This window comes from Lemur catta, chromosome 5 (genome assembly GCF_020740605.2).
Source record: "Lemur catta isolate mLemCat1 chromosome 5, mLemCat1.pri, whole genome shotgun sequence".
Taxonomy (NCBI): Eukaryota; Metazoa; Chordata; class Mammalia; order Primates; family Lemuridae; genus Lemur; species Lemur catta.
The window spans coordinates 4883693-4903596 of NC_059132.1; the positions used below are offsets into that span (position 1 = coordinate 4883693).

Below are 19904 nucleotides of genomic sequence, written 5' to 3' on the forward strand. Positions count from 1 at the left end.
TTCAGTTTATTGTATACACACATACTTCACAGGATTTTTTTTTTTTTTTAAGTCTGTACAATTCACAAGACAGTACAAACTAGCTACAATCTGCTAGCTACACATTAGGACATTAACACAGCCCATGATTTCTGCCTTAAAACAGGCAACTGTGCTACTCCAACTCTCTGAGAGAGATTTTCCCAGCTCATGTCATATGGCCCAGGTGCCTCCTCTTCTGAAACTTCCACTTCTGGAACTGGGCCCACAAGCCCAAGCTCTATCTTTTTCACTTCTTTTTCAGGTTCGGCTCAAAGAGGGTACACTCTGAGGCTTCACTTTTTCATCTTCATGTCTGCTTCAATGGCACAGCGGCGTCCTCTGGTTCCCCCATCCTAGATGACAGACAGAGAAAGAAAGAGAGCATGAGTTGAGTTGGTTAGGAGGCATGAGAGAGGGTGCAACAGGAATGCTGGGGTTTTGGTTTCTTGGGGGAGAGGGGAGAGAATCAGCAGAAAAATCCAGAGGGATAAGGGGCATATTTCTGTCTTCCCACAGAGTGGCTAAAGAACATCTGGTAGTCTGTGAGAGGAAATGTTGGACAGAGTGTCTTGCTCCTGCCCACCACAGAGGTCCTTGGAATTCACCTGGGGGCCCACAGAATGACTATTAGTCATCCCACCCAGGCCCAAATCATGTGCAAGGGAATAGGAAGAGTAAAAGACAGGTGAGAGTCAGAAAGGGTAGTGGATAGTGAGGTTCTTGGCTAACATACCTGTACAGCTGTTGGTCCCTATAAGAAAGGCCTTTCCTGCAGACTGACCCTGGCACTAGTTCCCTAGCACCTCCTGACAGTTGTTTTCCATGAGATCAGGATAATCAGAAGGCTTCTTTCCATTTGCTGCTCTCTCCCTGTAGCCCAGCTCCTTCCTCTTGTGCAATACTTTGCTGTCTTCAATAGATAAAACATCCTATTAACCAGCCTTGCAATAGTCAGCAAACTGCTTGGGGATCCAGAGTCACTGTTGCAGGCCAGTAAGCAAGTACGGAGATTATAGTGTTTTGTCTGTGGTATAGGCTGAGAGGCCTGTAGGCAAGATAAACTAGTGAAATTTTTGCTGGGCCAGGCCATTTTTACATTTCTAATATGCAAGGACTCTAAAATTTTTAGAGCTCATAAACATAAGTTGCCCATGAGGCAACAGTAAGAATAAAAATACCACCTTGCATTTGTATAACACCTTAGTTTTTTTCCCGAGCCAGTTCCATGCCTATTATCTCATTTTATCCTCACAACCTCCCTGTGAGGTAGGCTGGACAGGTACCTCATCATATTAGCTCCACCACACAGATTAGGGAAACAAAGCCCCAAGAGATTATCCAATAACCTTAAAACCATGTAGTCTTCTAACCTGATCCCCCTTCCATTACATCATGCCTCATTGCCCCATAATGAATAACATAGAGTCAGCCATTTAATTCATGGAGGAAAAGGATAAAAGTCTTTAGGCCAACTCTACAAAGCTTATCTTATAATTCTGCCAGCCACTACTGTATTCCATGTCATTGTTACTGAGATCTTTAGCTTAAATCTTACTAAATGTTTGTTAGTCTTGCAACTTAATTTTAGGAAATGTGCTGAGTACTTCCAGTATGAGGAACACTGTTAAAAAGCCAGCTAGCATCTGCTGCTCTGAGCAATCTTCTATTTGTAATAAAAAAAACTGTTAAAAGGTGGAGCCAACAAATGAGGAGCAGGTGCATTCTACATCCTTTACCCCAAGAGTACCTCATTTTGGTCCAGTGATCTCATAAATAATCCCTACCCAGTCCCCACACACACACACATGCAAAAAGACAGGAATGCAGAAGAAAAGATAGTTTCTTATTCAATGACCTGAGTAAACAGAAGTTCAAGACATTGCCATAGTCTGCATGTTGGATTTCCCTCTGCCACCCACCCACAGCAGGAGCTGAGAATCATTGTGGCAACACCACCCTTTTCAGCCATTCAATACTTACAAAGAGAGAGAGAAGGAAGGCAGGAGAGCCCATGGGGACACTGTCCTGTTAGAGGACAAACAAACACTGATCAGGTTCCACAGAAACTCTCAGCCACTAGTACCCCAAACCTCAGGACAGAGACACAAGCACCATACACACAAAGACAAAATTTTAAAACTCAAGAACAAGATGGAAGAGATCCAAAAGCAATCTGACCATTATGCCTCTGGAACAGAAACTGATGGCCCCCAACTGCTTCAAGCTAAGTCATTTCCCCCACCTTCAGAGCACCCTCCCAGACAAATTAATATTTCACTCACTCGGCTCACAATTTCTCCCATGTGACTGGGTCTCTCAGTCACAGCAGGTTTCTTCAATGTTTACAGGGGAGCAAACAACCACCATTCTAAGATCTATGTGTCTGTATACCACTAGAATGTATAAGCCCAGCAATATCAAGTAGTAATATAAGATTCACTGGATGCTTCAGACTTCTAGCACTGGAACACCAGCACACAAGCTCTTTCCTGGTCTCCTCACCTTCTCTGAAGCATCCTGTTTGCGGGTAGAATCTCTCCCTCGAAGACTTTTAGCACTGATCCCAGACTCAGATGTTTGCATTATCAACTGTGTGGCCAAGAATTGCTGTAGGGAGAAGGAACAGGGTTGGCCATAGTGACCTAATCCAGTAGGGAAGAATTAAGACACTTTAGGGTTTGTAAATAGAACTTTGTATACTACCCTTCTACCAAATGTTTTTTGACTGATTGGAAGTTTAGCATGTTATGTTTTAATTCTAGTTGTAATACACATGCAAAGAATCTGAAAATACCAAATAGCCCTAATATCTGCATTTCTCTGATGACTAACAATGTTGAGTATCACCTTATGTGCTTATTGGTCATTTGTATATCTTCATTGGATAAATGTCTATCGAGATCCTCTGCTCATTTTTATTTTTTTAGAGATGGTATCTTGCTCTGTCACCCAGGCTGGAGCATAGTGGCATGATCATAGCTTATTGCAGCCTTGAACTCCTAGGCTCAAGTGATCCTCCTGCCTCAGTTTCCTGAGTCACTGGAATTATAGGCATGAGCCACTATGCCTAGCTTGGCTGTCTTATTTCTTTCTTTCTTTTATGTACGTATGTATGTATGTAGGTATGTATTTATTTATGAGACAGGGCCTCGCTCTGTCACCAGGGCTACAGTGCAGTGGCATAATCATAGCTCACTGCAACCTCAAACTCCTGGGCTCAAGTGATCCTCCTGCTCAGCCTCCCAAAGTGCTAGGATTACAGGCGTGTACCACCCCACCTGGCCCATTTTTTAATTTTTTTGAGACAGGGTCTCACTGTTTCCTGGGTTAAAGTGTAGTGGCATCATCGTGGCTCACTACAACCTCAAACTCCTGGGCTCAAGAGGTCCTCCTGCCTCAGCCTCCCAGGTAGCTGGGACTACAGGTGTGTACCACCAGGCCTGGCCAATTTTTCTATTTTTTTGTAGAATCAGGGTCTTATTCTTGCTCAGGCTGGTCTCAAATTCCTGGTCTCAAGCAGTCTTCCCACCTCTGTCTCCCAAAGTGCTAGGATTATAGAGATGCACCACTGTGCCTGGCCCAATTTTATTCTTTTGCATATGGATATCCAATCGTCCTAGCACCATTTATTAAAAAGACTATTTTTTGCCAGTTAATTTTTCTTGGGTTTATTTCTCAACTCTCTGGACTCCCAATTTTATTCTGTTGATTAGTTCATTAAATATGAAATGTCCGATTTCAAATAAAAAGTAGAGTTTATTATATCTCAAACAAGAAGTACAATTAATCAAAGTATGCGCCTAAACTATCGACATAGTTTTTCCATCTTAACGGTAGCTTATTTATGCCAGCAGCAAAGAAGCCTGGAAAGAGAATGGCAATGAAATCGTGAAAAGTGTTTTCCACAGCTTGTTGAGAATTGAATATTCTTCCTTGCAAGAAATGGTCCAAAGCCTGGAAGAAGTGATAGTCAGTTGGTGCAAGGTCTGGTAAATACAGTGGATGACAGAGATTTTCCAAGTCCAGCTTCTGTAGTTTAAGCAGCGTCGTTTGTGTGACATGTGGTGGAACACTGTCTTGCAAGAGGATTGGCCTATCTCTATGGACCAATTTCGGCTGCTTAATCACAAGCATCCTCATCATTTTGTCCAATTGGTTGCAGCAGACATCTGGCGTAATCGATTGACCAGGTTTCATGAAGCTATAGAGGATACTAGCACTGGACCACCAAACAGACACCATTAGCTTTTTCTAATGAATATTCATTTTTAGACTGTGTTTCGGCACTTCATCTTTATCCAACCATTGTGCTGAATGCTTGCGATTGTCAAAAAGAATCCACTTTTCATCACATGTAACAATATGGTGTACAAACGGTTCACCTTTATGTCTTGACAACAAAGAAAGGCAAGCTTCAAGAGAATTTCTCTTCTGATGCTCATTTAATTCACGTAGTATCCATCTAGCTAGCTTCTTTACCTTGCCAATTTGTTTCAAATGGTCCAATATTGTTGGAACAGTAACATCAAACCTTGCTGCCAATTCATGTTAAGGCTGAGATGGATTCACTTCTGCTACAGCTTTCAGTTCATCATTATCCACTCTGGTCTCAGGTTGCCCATGTGGCTCATTTTCAAGATTAAAATCACTAGAACAGAACTTCTCAAACCACTGATGTACTGTGCATTTGTTAGCTACACCCTTCCCAAACACTGTTGATATTTTGAGCTGTCTGTGCTGCATTAATTCCACAATGGAACTCAATATGAATTTTTGACTTATCCATGGTTTCACAAAAATTGCTCTAAAAAAATTTCGAAAGATAATCACATGCCAAAACATGCATTTGAAAGACTAAGGATGTACTTTCACAATAAAAATAAAAGAAGTGTCAAAGTGATATGTCAAGGATACCAATTGTCAAACTTAGTATTTAAGGAAATCGGACATTCCATACTTAATAACCTATAATTTTTTTTTTTTTGCTATAATATAGGCTATAATACAGGATCAAAATCTCTATGATAAAAAGGATAAAACTAGAATGAACCAAAGACTATTCAGCAATTTCAGTAATTTGGCAGATTCTGCAAAGATATACAATACTCCAAGTTCAACATCTCAAAGGGTACTCAGTAATGTAACTGTAGGAGAGAAGTAGGTTATCTGTGATGAAAAGGAAGGAAGAAACTCTTATTTGTTGAGTATCTACTCTGTACCAGGTACTTGACATAATTAAAAAATATACATTCACCATTTAAAAAAATCTTTTATTAAAAAACCTCAAGAAACTGAAGTTATTTGCCCAAGGTAGAATATTCTATCATAACTCTTTTCCCAAATCATAAAAAATCAAAATTAATTCAGCAAGAAAATTATGTTCTTGGATGGCTATTCCAAGTAAAAGCCATAGCACCCCTTTCTGTCATCAATATGAACCCTTCCCTTGAATATTTTTCCTTCATCCTTGCTGAAACACAAAGGATCCTCAAAGTACCTGGATCTGCTCCAAGACATCTCTCTGCATCTCTACCGCCATGTGATAGACATCATGGTCTGAGCTATTGTACATTACAGCATTCTGAAACATCAGCATAATGTCACGCTGAAATTCAGCTGTGCTGCGGATCAGTCCATTTTCAATGTTTTTCTTGATAGTTGACAAGTCCATAGGCCTAAAAAAAGAACAGGGCTAAGTGGCAGTGGAGGCAGGAAGAGGACTCACCTGAATCTCTGAATATATTATCGCCATATAGATTTTCTCACATACATCTTCAGTCTCAGCTGTCAGGGCTCAAATGCCAATCCCTCACCCCAAAACATGCACTTAACCCAAAAAACAAAGTCAGTCTGTATAATAAGCATTGAGAAAGGTAATAAAGGGAGTTAATTCTTTTAGACTATCAATGGTGATCCAGCCACAGGAATGGTCAGTTTAGAATTTGGTCACCCTTACTCACATAAAAAATATTTGCTTTAAACTTACTATCTACTGTAAAACTCTACACCTAGACTGGACAACTTAAAATTTAGGCAAGTTAACATGCTGGATGGACCATGGCTTACCTCTGTACAATGCTGTGATAGCCAGGTGCTATGTCATCTGTAACAGGCTGCAGAAAGACATTGGCATATCTGTCCAAAAGGAATAAGGTGTAATTAGTGACTTATTCTCCAGAAGCACAGGGGAGGAAATATACTCTACGTAGTTAAAAGTAGTAACAGCCCACACCAGCAGTCCCATAGGAGCCCACTTAAACTTTATTCTAGTCACCAACAAAGAGGAGGAGCAGGAGAAAGTGAACCTACTAACTGGGAAAGCCCACTCACCTATGATTTGCTGCAGCTCTCCATACAAGCATGATGGATTTCTTCCAGATTTTCTGTGCCTGAATAGCTTCTTGATCCTCACTACAGACAGAGCTGAAATAAAGATACAGGAATTTCACTAGGCACATACTAAAAAAATCAAGTCCTAATTATTTCTTGTCAACTATTTGTTCCAGGGCAAGAAAGGGAATATGAGAAAATATGATCAAAGAAAAGATCCTCTCCTACTTCTCAACTTCACTTCGTTGGCCTCAAAGAAAGAATCTCAGATACTTACAACTGTGAAGACGCAGGGCTGCTGGGGATGGAGTCTGCCAGTGTGTGTGACTGCAGCGTAGCATTGTGTATGCTAAAGCCATCATCACTCTCGCTCACAGGGGGCTCATTATCCATTTCTGACAAATAGCCTTCTCCTTGATCCTCTTCCTTAGGCTCCTCCAAGCTGGCCGCTTCACTGACCCCATCTTCCTCCTCATCCTCACCTGGGGCATCCTTAGACACAATATACTCCAGTCAGTAAATGCAAGCAAAGTTATCCAATAAGCATCATTAAACATGATTGGTCTTTTGGGTTAGATCAGTTCTAGAAATGGCCTCACACTGTTTCCTGACTGAGACCTCTATCACTTATACTACCATCTACTTATAGACACTAACTGACTAAATAAAGTAATTTAGAACCTGGACAAAGAATATGACCCAGGATCTTTTAAAAAGGAAGAAAAAAAAAAGCTACTTACTTAAGACTAAGCTAAGAGGCGTTCCTTCTTTCCCCTTGCTCTTGAGAGGAACTCTGACCCTGGGTACAAAGTTATCAAAAATAGTTTTTATTTTGTCTCATCTGATGGAGCAAGCTCACATCACATCATTTTTAAGTCTGTTACTATAGCTTTAGTAATTCTAAAAAGAAAATTTTAAATGATTCTCTAATTAATAATCTGATTTCCTGAATGTTCTCCCTGGCTCTGGTATCCTTATTCATTCCAAATCACTCTCTATGTATCAAAGCTTCTTTGTGTACCGTATGTAAAGAAAGGACTGTGATAGTCACAAACTCTTTCAGACGGGAAGCACACGTTGCTACAGTACTCCCACTATGCCTGACTATCCACTGCAACTTTTCCCCATGCAACTCCTTACCAGTCTCATCTCTGAGAATAAAGATGTAAGTTTACTGAAATTCAGCGAAAAAGTAGTGCTACAGGGAAATCTAATCACATGGCAAGAGGAATAAAGAAAAGTCTGAAATACCTTTATCTGGCTTCCAAAAATAGTCCCTGATTCTTCTTTCAATGAGTCTGCAGAGGAGAGAAAGACTACCTGAAGATTTTTCCACCTTAACCTTCCCCTTCCTGTGGACTGTAATCCCCTGCAGCTCTCCTTTCCATTGACCTGTTCTACCTCCTCTACTTGCCCACAACCCACAATCCCTCAGAAGCCAAAGCAAATGATTTCAAGTTAGTTTCCGAGTACAGGTTTCATGGCCTTTATTTACCTGACATTTCAAATTTGTGCTGAGTCTCTGCATCTAAAGGATCTTCAATGGGATTTGGGCCATGTGATGGAGACAACATGCTTTCAGGGGATGCCTAAAGACCAAAAAACAACAAATACCCTAAGAACTGGTAAATCACCATAGCTCACACAATTTTATTCCTCAATGATAATGAGACTATAGAAAAAATTCTAAGTCTTACTCATGTAATATGATCCCAGTGGTCACCTTAACAGGAATAAAACATGTACATACAGCACTGATCACAACCTATGGGCTTTGGACACATCAACCACGTCAGAACTCAGGAATACAACGGGAAAACCAAAAGCCTAAGCTATCACTTCTTACCTAAGGTATAACTCTCCATCCCCCCAGCCCCTGATCTTTTTTTTCTTTTTTTGGAGACAGAGTCTCGCTCTGTCGTCCTGGCTAGGATGCAGAGGCATCATCATAACTCACTGCAACCTCAAACTCCTGCCTCAGCCTCCTGAGTAGCTGGGACTATAGGCACACGCCACTGTACCCGGCTAATTTTTCTTTCTTTTTTTTTTTTTTTTTTAGTAGAGATAGGGTCTCGCTCTTGATCAAGTTGGCCAGGCTCTGATCTTATTAAATACCTCTGTCTTCACAGTTGTAAGTGGGGTTTCATCGCCTTTCCCACTGGCAACATCTGCTTCGGCAATCTCTCCAGTTGCAGTACTTCTGGGTTCCTCATCTAAGTCCTGACTCCTGAGTTCTGGTGGCTCCATACTTGTAGCTGGAACAACTCCAGCTACTATTTCAGCTCCTGAAATGCCTGGCTCTGGTTCTGCAGGTTCCAGCTTGATCTCAACACTGGGCTCCCTGATGTCCACCAGTTCATGGATTCCCTTGTTTTCTGTTTCCTCAAACTCCAGCCTCTCTTGCTTGACCGTCATCTCTGGTGTAGGGAGAGGTACTGGCTTGTCCCGCTCCTGTTGGATAGGGTGCTCCCAGGGGCCAGGCAGGGACTGGGGATCATCATTCTCTTCACAAAATGACAGTGCTGCTTCCACTGCTGCCACATCCAGCACTTCAGGATGATCATCTACCTGTCCCATAATACAGACTGTTGAGGTCACAGAAAGAAACCCATGTCCCTCAATTTTGTTAGCACTGAATGAGATGGTCTGAATCTGCAGCTTCTCTCTCCATCTTATCCATGTAGTGGGGGCAACCAATGGACAAGCTCCTGTCAGGTGCAAACCAGTAACACAGGAATGGCTGGGGCGATGACTAGTACGTCAGCACCAAAGAGCTTTCAGACTACAGAGATGGAGATGGGCAGAAGCAGGAGAGTTTGTTTCATTTGTGGTTTTTTGAGAGTTAAGTGATTTTTACTACGAGAAACAAAGAGAGGCTAAGTAGAGAAGCCTATGTAGAACCCATGAAAGACTTTCTGGGGCTTTGCTGAATAGTTACCTTGTCCTCAATGATGGCAATGATGTCTCCAACAGTCTCAAAATCCAGCTCTTCACCTGTGTAAGACACAGCGATATCCATCTTCTCAGCTAAATCCAAATCTTCCTTCCCATCTATGCTGGGAGCCTTTGATCCTCCAGGGGCCTCTGCTACCCCTGATCGAAAACACTCTTCTTTGATAGAATTAATGATCATGGAGATTTCACTGCTATCCATGGAAACAGTCACAGTATGTGGATCCCCCACAGCCTCCATGGGAACACAGGTGTCAGGCTGACTCACTGAATAACAGGAAGCGAAAAGCATCTCAGAAGCTTATTGGATACTAAGTGACCACCCAGAGATCACACCAGTGCTGCAGACAGATGTGAAGTACCCACACACTTATAGTCAGAAACAGTTATCATACACTGCCTATGTTTTCTCCCCCCGAATTTTATTTACAAAGTAAGGTAAGAACACATTCTCAAGCCTGTTCATGTCTGTACACTTAGCTTTTTCCCCCCAACACATAAATGCCCACCCTCCCCTTCAATCATCCTTTTTTCCCCCTAAAGATAAAGATAGTACATGTCTATGGAGAACAACACAGCAGAAGCCTCTGAATTGGAGCTGATACTCTTGGTTATCTTTCTCTAACTGAAGTTTAAAATAAAATTTTGCACCTAGTGGCTGCTCAGGGCGTGGGTCAGGGACGCACCTGGAGCTACACTTTCAGGAGTGGAGACAGCCGGAGCAGAGGATGGTGCTGGCAGCGCAGGCATCATGACAATGGTAGCCTGGGACACAGACTCTACAGGGGGTGGCACAAGTTTAACTGGAGGCTCACTGGCAACAGTAGTGAAGGAACCAAGAGGTGTGGTGAACTGTGTAGGACCAGCTTCTAAAAGCCGGGAAAGAGTGGGTGCACCTAACAGACAAAGAGGTACACAAAATGAGGGAAAAGACAGCATATGAACAAGAAGTAATAGCCACTTTAAGACTCAACTAATCTGAACTGAGATGGCCTTTTAGAAATAAATACATAGAGAAAAAAAAGACTCAACTAAGAAAATTTTTATAGTCTCAAAGGATGAGAGCAACTCTTGTGTTAAATAAGCATATCGTCTATATCCTTATTTCTCTAACCTCATTTAAGATCTTCCTCCAAGTTAGAAATGAACCAAAGCACTAGAACACACAACATATATAAAAAATGAGTGGTAATTTTTCCTCAGAGGAAAAATTAAATAACCACCAAAAAACAAAAAAAACACAAAACAAAAAACTGGTATGAATAAACACATCACTTCTGCTAAAGTTCAGCATGCTGTAAACCATCCAAGTTCAATACCATTCAAATACCAATATCTAATGTTTGTATGGTATTTTACAAAGCTTCTCTTTTGGCTTTACATTTTCTACCTCATTTAATTCTCACTACATCCTTGTCAAGTACATACATCACAATTAATAAAAGAGGACACTGAGGCTCACTAGGTTACCGATCCAAGGTCACAAAACCAATGTGTGGCAGACCTGAGATTCAAGCCCAGTTCTCTGGTTCCAAATCTTGTCCCCCTATTCTTAATGTCAGGTATCTTTACCTTTCCATGATTTTACAAGCCACAGAGAAGCAGCTTCACTATTACTCTCATCAACATCTATGCTGTGGTCAATCAAGGATACCAATATTTTGAAGATGAAATGGATTTATAATCTGGAGCACTGCGTTAACAGGTAAAGTAGCTCCAAAAGTAGTTCGGCTTTAAATCTGGGATTGACAATTGTTTAGTAACAAATGCTGAAAATGAGGCCAATCAATGCCAAGTTCTACATCACTGAAGTAGATAAAAGCAAAGTGGTAACTTACCTGAGGCAGCAGGGGAGGCTGCAACAGTATTGGGTGTTTGCTGTATCTCCCCACCATGTATCATGGGAAGGACCCCGCCTACCTCCAGGAGGACACCTGCACTGTTCAGGTGGCCAGAAGCCACAGCCATTTCACTCTCATTGACCTACCAGGGAAGAATAGAGGTGAAGGCTACACTCAAGCTTTCCTTTACTACCACTTCCCAAAAAAGCTCCAGCAGTTGATAAAACTCCATGAAAACTAATACGTAACATCCATAGTTAAGACCCAAGGGAAACTCTAAACTTATTTGACAAGGGTTCTCTGGAGAAGAGAACCAAAATAATTGTGGTTCAGATAACTCAGGACCCAGGGATACTATCAACTTAGTGTATTTTTTAAAAAATTAACATTTAACTAGGAGATCTCTTCCTTTTTTGAACTTTTTTCCCCATGTCACGTTTTAGGTCCCAGGTATTCCCTTCCAAGTACTAAATCACCACAGCTCTCAAACACCCACAGAAGTCTCCATACCAGTCTGGGGCTAGTAGGCAAGAGGCTGCCCTTCTTCAAGAGCTCTGACAGCAGAGGGGAGGGGGGTGGAGTTGCTTTCTGTCCAAGCATCTTTTTCTGGGGTGAATCATCTGTTACTGGGGTCATGGGGGCTTCTAAGGGTGCAGAGCCTGGAGGAAGGGTGTCAGGAATCCCAGGAAACGAGGTGACTGGGGTACTCGGCAAAGTCCCGGGGGTTACCTAAGAGACAACAGAGAACCTTTATCTGACTTCTTAAACTATGGAAGGTTCCCTACTAATCTGGATGGGTTAGTGTGTCTAACTATTACTTTATTAGTCCTGAATGGAATTGCCCAGAAACCCTCTATCCCTCCTGCTTTCAGCCATACCTTTCTTCCCCACAATTTTTTTTGCTTTCAACCACTCAAACCCACAATGATCCAACCATTCCACCCAATCTGCCTTTAACAAACTCCTTACCCACTACCAATATTCTGTTTACAAGGAAAGTGTTCCTTATTTCTGCAGGAATTTCATAAAACTAGTACACTTAGCAAACAATTCCTTAACATAGTCTTTTACCTATCTCTCAAAAGGTCAAAAGCCTCAATGTTTTTAGGTCCATTCTTATCTTGGAACACAGAACAGGGTAAATTAAATCTTTAACATTCAGACCAAGAGAGGAAGTTGCCTCCAGGCCAAAAGTGGTTTCCTCATCACTCAGCTCTCTGCTGGCTGATTGCCCCTTGTCTGATCAATTCCCATGGATGGAAATATACTCACCCCAGAGGTGGCCTCTTCCATAGTGGTTGGAGTCAAGTCCCCAAGTGGATAATCACCTCCTGGGGAGGCAGAATCTATAGGAGAGCGGACCATCACAGTAGGTAACCTCCGAGGCGGTGTTTTTACTGCTTGACGAGCTAGAAGAGAAAATAGAACAATGCCCAAATCTTTAAGAGTAAATAAATGAAACTAGACACTACTCTGCTATTATACAATAAAGGACAAATAGGAATGCTGCATTACTAAAGCAGCATTATGAATTTGGATTAGAAAGCTTTAACACTTCTGGAGATGGTAACTTTATAGCCTAATTTTTCCAAAGGGCAATTCTCACACTAAGCAAACTGGTTTAATTATCCCACAGGTCCTAGACATGAGAGAGTGCTTTAAACACCCTTCAATATCCTCTTCAGCAACTTAAGATTTTTCTTTTAAGAAGGGGGAAAAGGCCAGATGTAGTGGCCTGTAATCCCAGCACATTGGGATGCGGAGGCAGGAGGATTGCATGAGCCCAGGAGTTTAAGACCAGCCTGGGCAATACAGTAAGACCCTACAAAAAATAAAAAATATTAGCTGGATGTGGTGTTTGCACCTAGTCACAGCCACTTGGGAAGCTGAGTTAGTAGGATCACTTGAGACAGGGAATTTGAGGTTGCAGTGAGCTGTGACTGCACCACTGCACTCCAGTCTAGGTGACAGAGACCCCGTCTCTTAAGAAAACTAGATAACTGAGAAGGAGGGGGGAAAGACCTCATTGGCCATTGGCTCACAGCATGTATTCCTAGAGCTACAAATGCTTAAGTTCCTCCCCTCATCCAATGACTGAGCTATTCTCAATCTTTACACAGGCTGCTGACTGCTAAAAGCTTAATTTTATGTTCAATGTTTTATTATCACACCTTTGTCCTAAAAGTCAATTTGAAGTCTAGTGAGATATAAGCAGAGCTCGTTTTCTAAGAGGTTCTTCCTGGACATTAAGGGAAGAAAACATTAAGTTTTTATTCTGTTACAAGAAAAGATAACAGAGAAAAGTATGCAAGTGAATTCGAGCTGGTAGATTCCATGTTACAAAATAAATTTTCAACTGTCATTAGCATGTAGTACTGTATAATCAATTGCTAAACAGAAGCACTAGGTTCATCTTACCCTGATATGCAGCATCTGTAGCCTTCCTTTTTACTTCAGCCTCCTCCTCCTCCAATTTCTTCTTCCTAGACAGGGAATTAAGTGTTAGATGCTAGCCAGCTCTAGCTCCTCCCCATACTTCACAGTGCTCTCACAAATTTTTTGCCAGATCAGCACTTTCTGGAGGAAAGGCCTAACCAGAAATTCAAATCATCAAAACAGAGAATTGGGGTATACTGTCTAACTCCCAGTTCTTCACTCAGGCAAACTAGAGCCACTTTTAAGTTAGAACTAAGTGTGTTCTCATACTGAAATGTTCTATCACATTACCTTCTGTGACTTACTCCCTCCCACCCCAAGCCAGCAGGCCACTCTGCAGCTTTGCCCTTCCAGAATCTGTCTCAAGTCTACAGGGACGGTGATGGAAGAAATAGGCAGATTACCAGAGGGGGAAAGAAGGTAAAAAGAAAGAAAGGAGCATAGATGGAAGAACAATATAATATAACCCACATTGCAATGTCATTGCAAAGCTCATCCAGTCTGCTGTCCATGTGTCCAGCCTGAATTAGTTCTGCATCTCTTTTTAGCCGTCTATAGGAAGAAAAGAGAGGTAAGTTGACTGGGTTTTTTAATCTGCTGTTTTAAAAAATCTGACCAGTCCCAAAGTGAGCCCCTTTTGTCTTTCCCAGCCTTTTCACATTCTGATAAATACCTGTATCTCTCCTGGGTTTCCTTTATCACTTTCTTTAGCTCCTCAACTCGCTCAGCAGTCAGTTTCCGAACAATGACATCTTCAACAGTTTCTACTACCTCTCCCTTTTCACCTCGTTTCCGTCTGTGAAAAATTGAAAAAAAAAAAATCAATATTTGAAAAAAAGAACATTTATTTCCACATCCATATGCTTTCTTTGAGCCCTCTTTACCACTTAACCATAGATAATTTCTGCTATACTTTTATCACCCAGTAATTATAAATAGATATAAACCAGACTTCCTTAGTAAACACTCTCCATTACAGGGATTTAGCTGAAGTACCTGGCTTTGTACTCACTTTGGGGTCTCAGTGGTCTCTAGAAGCTCTGAGTATTGGGAAGCACAATGCTAAGGAAAAAAGTGAAAATGTGATGAGCAAGCCTGGAAAGCAACGACCTTTCAAAGTTTCAACAGATTAAAGGTGTAGAGAAGAACATGTGAGTGGTTTCTAGCAAGGCAAATAAATCTGTAATCAAATCAGTTCAAAGCAATCAATACCAGGACACAGAAACAGGGATTTTCAGGCCTGGAGTTTGTGTATTTGGGGAAAGCAACTTATTAGCCAATATTTACAGCTAAAATCTACTGTGCTAAGTGCTTTACATTTATTACCTCAATTAACTTTACAACAATCCTGAAGCAACTCTTATCTCTATTTTACAAATGAGAAAACTGAGGATCTCAGTCCGAAATTCTGAGGTGGAGTCATATTCAACCCAGATCTAATTCTCAAGCTTAGGCTCTTAACTGTTACGCTATGCTGACGAAAGCTTATAACAGGAGCATACATGGATGAATTAGTAAACAGTGGGAAAAAGGAAAAGGCATTCTCAATTATTCTCCCACTTCATGGTCTAAAAGCCTCGTAATTAAAAGACAAGAACTAGTGAAGAACCTACTTCACATTTCAAAGACTGCTCTAATAGATAGAACACTTGCTTGGAAACTTACTTTTTGAGAAAACCAGTCTGGAGGGCGGCCAGGTTCTGCAAAAGGCTTGATTGCTCTGCTAACTGATACCCTATAAAATGAGAAAAGGTTTATTACACACGAAGCAGAAAACAATGAAAGAAGTATGTTAAGAGTTCAAGGTCTGGAGTTCAAACTTTGGAATAAAAAACTGCCACTGAGAAGTCTTCTGGAATATCTGACTATGGAAAATAATACAACTACTTAAAAGTCATTTAGAGAGAAAGAGTTATTGCCAAACAGTTTTCCTGGATGTTACATTTACTAGGTGAAGTAAGTACACCTGGTAAAGTATTATTTGTGTTCACTTGGGAAAATATTTTTATGTCAATTTTGCTCTAGTTTGGTTCTTTTAAAAAAGATCTTTTGAAAAGCAACTGGTAATACATTCCAGAACCAAAAATGTTATTATCTTTTAATCCACTAAAACAGCCCTGGGAATGTAATGTAAGACTATAATTCAACAAAAGAAGAAAGCACCAAGATGTTCACGTAGATTTGATCAGACTGATAAACAGTTGAATTTTTCCTAAATGCCCACAAGAGGATGTCTAACTTATAGCACCTCAACTCTATGAAATATTAAACACTTCCTAAAAATAATAATGAAACACAGTTAGCATTGCTGAATATATTTATAATATACTATTAATTGAAAAAAGATGACAATTTTCTGCTATGACTGCAATCACACAGCCTTTAAAAAAGTTGTAGGGAGCTGGGAGTGGTGGCACATGCCTATAGGCTCAGCTACTTATGAGGCCGAGGCAGGTGGATCATTGGAGCCTAGGAGTCCAAGTCCAGCCTGGGCAATACAGCAAGACCCCATCATCTCTTAAAAAAAAAAGTTGTAGGTATAAAGTCAAAGAAAGAAGACAGGCAAAAATGAAAACAGTTGGACTGGAATGGGATCTCAGACGAGTATATTGGGGCTTTAACTGTGTCTGTTTATTTCTTTTTTAAGAACAAAGAAAAATATTAAAATTATTAAATTATTAATTATCAAAATTATTAAATATTAAGATTTGTTAAATCCAGGTAAGAGGTACATGGCTACTCTATATTGTTCTCTACACTTCTCTATGCGGTTGAAATATTTCATAACCTTAAAAAGAAAAAAGTTTAATTTTGTGTTGGGATAATGATATCTCAGAGCTCTCTTCCTTCATAAAAAGTTTACTTTAATATTGTTATATGGATAGCTATCAGGAAAAAAATAAAACTTGATCTGAACTTCACACCTTATGCCAAGAAAAGCCCCAAATGGATCAAAGATTAAAATGTTTTTTAAAAAGTTAAAGAATTATTTTATAATCTCAGAATTATTTTATAATCTACAGCTTTCTGATCTTTGTATCAGTATTTCTGTAGGCTATTTTCCTAGAAGTGAGATTGCTAGATCTAAGGTATATGTATTTTGAAGTTTAAGAATCTTTCTAATTATGTTACAAAATCCAGGAGCCGTAGAAGAAAAATACTAGTAAATACACTGCATTTAAAAAGTCTTAATGTAAAAATGCCACCATAAGCAAAGCTAATTAGCACACTGGTTAAAAAAAGAAACAAATGCATCTTGTTGCTCAAAAGGCTAATCACTTTAATATATAAGAACCACCCCCACAAACTAAAGACAAAGGCTAATCATCAAATAGAAAAATGGGAAAGGACAGTTTAAAGAAAAGGAAATACAAGGGGCTCTTTAACATATGAAGATGCTCAACTTCACTCAATTTAAGATTGACTGTGAGCACAGTGGCTCACCACTGTAATTCTAGCACTCTGAGAGGCCAAGGTGGGAGGATCACTTGAGGTCAGGAGTTCAAGACCAGCCCCCCCAGCAAGAGCAACACCCCATCTCTACAAAAAATAGAAAAGTTAGCCAGGTGTGGTGGCACACACCTGTAGTCCCAGCTACCCTGGGAGGCTGAGGCAGTAAAATCATTTGAGCCCAGGAATTTGAGGTTGCAGTGAGCTATGATGACGCCACTGCACTCTAGCCCAGGCAACAGAGTAAGACCCTTTTTCAAAAAAAAAAGAGAGAAAAGAAAAAAAAAAGAAAACAGAAGCAGCAAAGTCAATGCTTACGACGACAGCAACAGTCACAAGGTTTTGCTCACCAATGTTTATACTACTTTATGTCTTCTCTTTTAGCTGCTAGGATAAATGTTTTCAGTCTAGAATCCTCAAAGCAATAAAGGAAGCTATTGAGCTATTTTCAATAGTTCAAAAAGTATAAGGGGAGCTGTACATTTTCCTATTATAGTCTACTAGGCTAATAAAACAAGTCAGATTTGCTACTAGCTAGAATATCAAATCATGCTAATACTGATTTCATCAAAGACTGACATGAAGATACAACTAGCAGTTACATATACCTTTGATAAAGGGAAAAGAAATTAAACAATGAACATTTTAACTAGAAAAACTTTGTGACGTTTAGTGTCTATGAAGGAAGATTCTTAAACTTCAAAATACATATACCTTAGATCTAACAATCTCACTTCTAGGAAAATAGCCTACAGAAATACTGATACAAAGATCAGAAAGCTGTAAACCTAAATGTCCATCCAAAGTGAATGTAAAACAAATTATGGTAGATCCAATCAAAATATTATTGAGTCTTTTAAAAGAACAAGTTAAAAATCTAGACTACTGGCATAAGGCCAATGACATTGTTTTAATTAAAAAAAAAAAAGTTGAAAACTGTGTACATACAATGTTCCTGTTCTTTTTTTTTAAGCTTAAATATGTACACAAGTTATGCATAGAAAAATATCTGCAAAGACACATACCAAACTGTAAAGAGAGATTCCCACAGAATAGGATAAGGAACCTCAACATACTAAAGAAAACTTGGACTTTATGTCTTGAGCCCTTTACTTGTCATAATTATCCTTTTTTTAACTGACAAACTGTATGAATTTACTGTGTATAGTATGTTTTCAAGTATATATACATAGTAGATTAATTTAATCTAGCTAACTATTATATGTATTACCTCACAGTTATCATTTTTGTGGTAAGAACAAAACATCTACTGTGTTAGTGTTCATTTTTCAAGAATACAATATATTGTCATTAACTACAATCACTGTGTTGTACAATAGATCTCTTGAACTTATTCCTCCTATCTAACTGAAATTTTGATTCCTTTAAACCAACATATCCCCAGCCCCTCATTCTACTCTGCTTTGGTATTTGTCTTTCTGTGTCTGGCTTATTTCACTTAACATGTCCTCCAGGTTCATCCATGTTGTCACAAATGGCAGACTTCCTTCTTTTTTAAGGCTGAATAGTATTTCACTGTCATATGTTTTCTTTATCCATTCATCCATTGATGGACACTATAATAATTATCTTGAGTGTGGATAGCTTGTTTCACATGTGTATACATACATCACAAGTACCATATCTTACACTTTAAATACATTTTATTGCACATCAATTATACCACAAAAAAGCTATTAAAAGAAAAGGGAATGGGTGTGGCCTTTCTCACTACCCCTCTTCCTTCTTATTGCATGGAACAAGGATGTCATAATTGAAGCTCACTCAAGCAGCCACTGCGGACCATGTAACCAGAAGATAAACTATGTGCCAAGGAAGGTGGAGCAGAAAGAGAAGAGCCTGACTCCCTATTGTCACTATGAAGCTGCTTTTACAGCTGTGGACTGCCTACCTCCAGAATTCCTTTATAAGTGAGAGAAACAAACTCAAGTTTTTGAGCCATTTGTTTGTTGCTGTTGCTTTTTCTGTTGTGTTTTTGTTTCTGCAGTGGCCATGTATTACTTCAAAAATTTGGTTTATAAAACAAAAAATGCTAGAAAGCAGGATAATCATATCAGTACAGTATCAAATTCTGTCACAAAGGTTGCAAGAAAGTTAAATTCAAAATGGATAATGCAAAAAAAAAAAAATGGGGCAAGGGGCTGACAGAGAGGAAGGTAAAATGATGATAGCTCTGCCAACACCACAGAGCAACTAACTGCATGTAACTAGACTGCATGGACTGTCTGGGTAAAAAGCAGATCCAACCCAGGATTCCCTTCTTAGATATCTAGGTGCCAAAAAGAACAAAAGTTTCAATAGGGGAAATGATATCCTGCTGGGCACTTAGAGACCCCCTAAGAAATGTATTTCTGGTCCCAAACAATTTTTGATGGAATTGAGAAAGAAAAATAGGGCACAGATTAAAGTCTGGCTGTCTCTCTATTTTTGGGGGGTGGGTTGGGGCAGTACATATGTCATAACTCTATCTCATGTAACAGGACTTAATATTGACTAGAGTTCGGATTGGCTTATGGTTAAATTAGTATGATCATGCTTTGTATTGATAATAATTCTAATTGTTCAGTAAGTGACATTTATTTTTCTTTCCAGTGATTTCAATAGAATTGATGTTTAGCTGGATTAATTTTTAAAAACATTTCTAAGAAGTTCACAACTTAAGTTTTAAAAAGTGTCTTCTTCTACCTATTAATCAGGTTGTATAAATGTATTTATATGTTGGGGAAACATTCTTCATTATCCTATCTGACAGAGAAAGACTAAGTACAGGATTGAATCTGTACTCATTAGTCAAAGTAACTCAGCCTGAGCAAAGGCAAAGGCTAAAGCAGATCCATTGAATTAAAAGACAGG

The 19904-nt window shown here is 39.7% G+C and overlaps 1 protein-coding gene across 5 annotated transcripts in view; it reads right to left on the bottom strand.

Moving 5' to 3' along the window:
- Positions 1 to 19904, bottom strand: part of LOC123637813 (bromodomain-containing protein 8) — a 24125-nt gene continuing 4221 nt past the window's right edge. For 2 of the 5 annotated variants that reach the window (XM_045550870.1, XM_045550872.1), the window contains exons 3-22: positions 15246 to 15315; positions 14593 to 14642; positions 14254 to 14376; positions 14052 to 14132; positions 13563 to 13627; positions 12417 to 12553; positions 11655 to 11873; positions 11142 to 11286; positions 9990 to 10199; positions 9290 to 9570; positions 8467 to 8919; positions 7847 to 7940; positions 7603 to 7649; positions 6629 to 6843; positions 6352 to 6444; positions 6088 to 6156; positions 5519 to 5696; positions 2524 to 2628; positions 2002 to 2046; positions 1 to 374 (exon numbers count right to left, since the gene is read on the bottom strand). In XM_045550870.1, coding sequence (XP_045406826.1) covers positions 315 to 374; positions 2002 to 2046; positions 2524 to 2628; positions 5519 to 5696; positions 6088 to 6156; positions 6352 to 6444; positions 6629 to 6843; positions 7603 to 7649; positions 7847 to 7940; positions 8467 to 8919; positions 9290 to 9570; positions 9990 to 10199; positions 11142 to 11286; positions 11655 to 11873; positions 12417 to 12553; positions 13563 to 13627; positions 14052 to 14132; positions 14254 to 14376; positions 14593 to 14642; positions 15246 to 15315 — 2740 coding nt within the window. In that variant the 3' untranslated portion in view covers positions 1 to 314. Of the gene's footprint in view, positions 375 to 2001; positions 2047 to 2523; positions 2664 to 5518; positions 5697 to 6087; positions 6157 to 6351; positions 6445 to 6628; positions 6844 to 7602; positions 7650 to 7846; positions 7941 to 8466; positions 8920 to 9289; positions 9571 to 9989; positions 10200 to 11141; positions 11287 to 11654; positions 11874 to 12416; positions 12554 to 13562; positions 13628 to 14051; positions 14133 to 14253; positions 14377 to 14592; positions 14643 to 15245; positions 15316 to 19904 lie in introns of those variants that run through there. The other 3 variants (XM_045550871.1, XM_045550874.1, XM_045550873.1) reach the window with 3 other exon arrangements.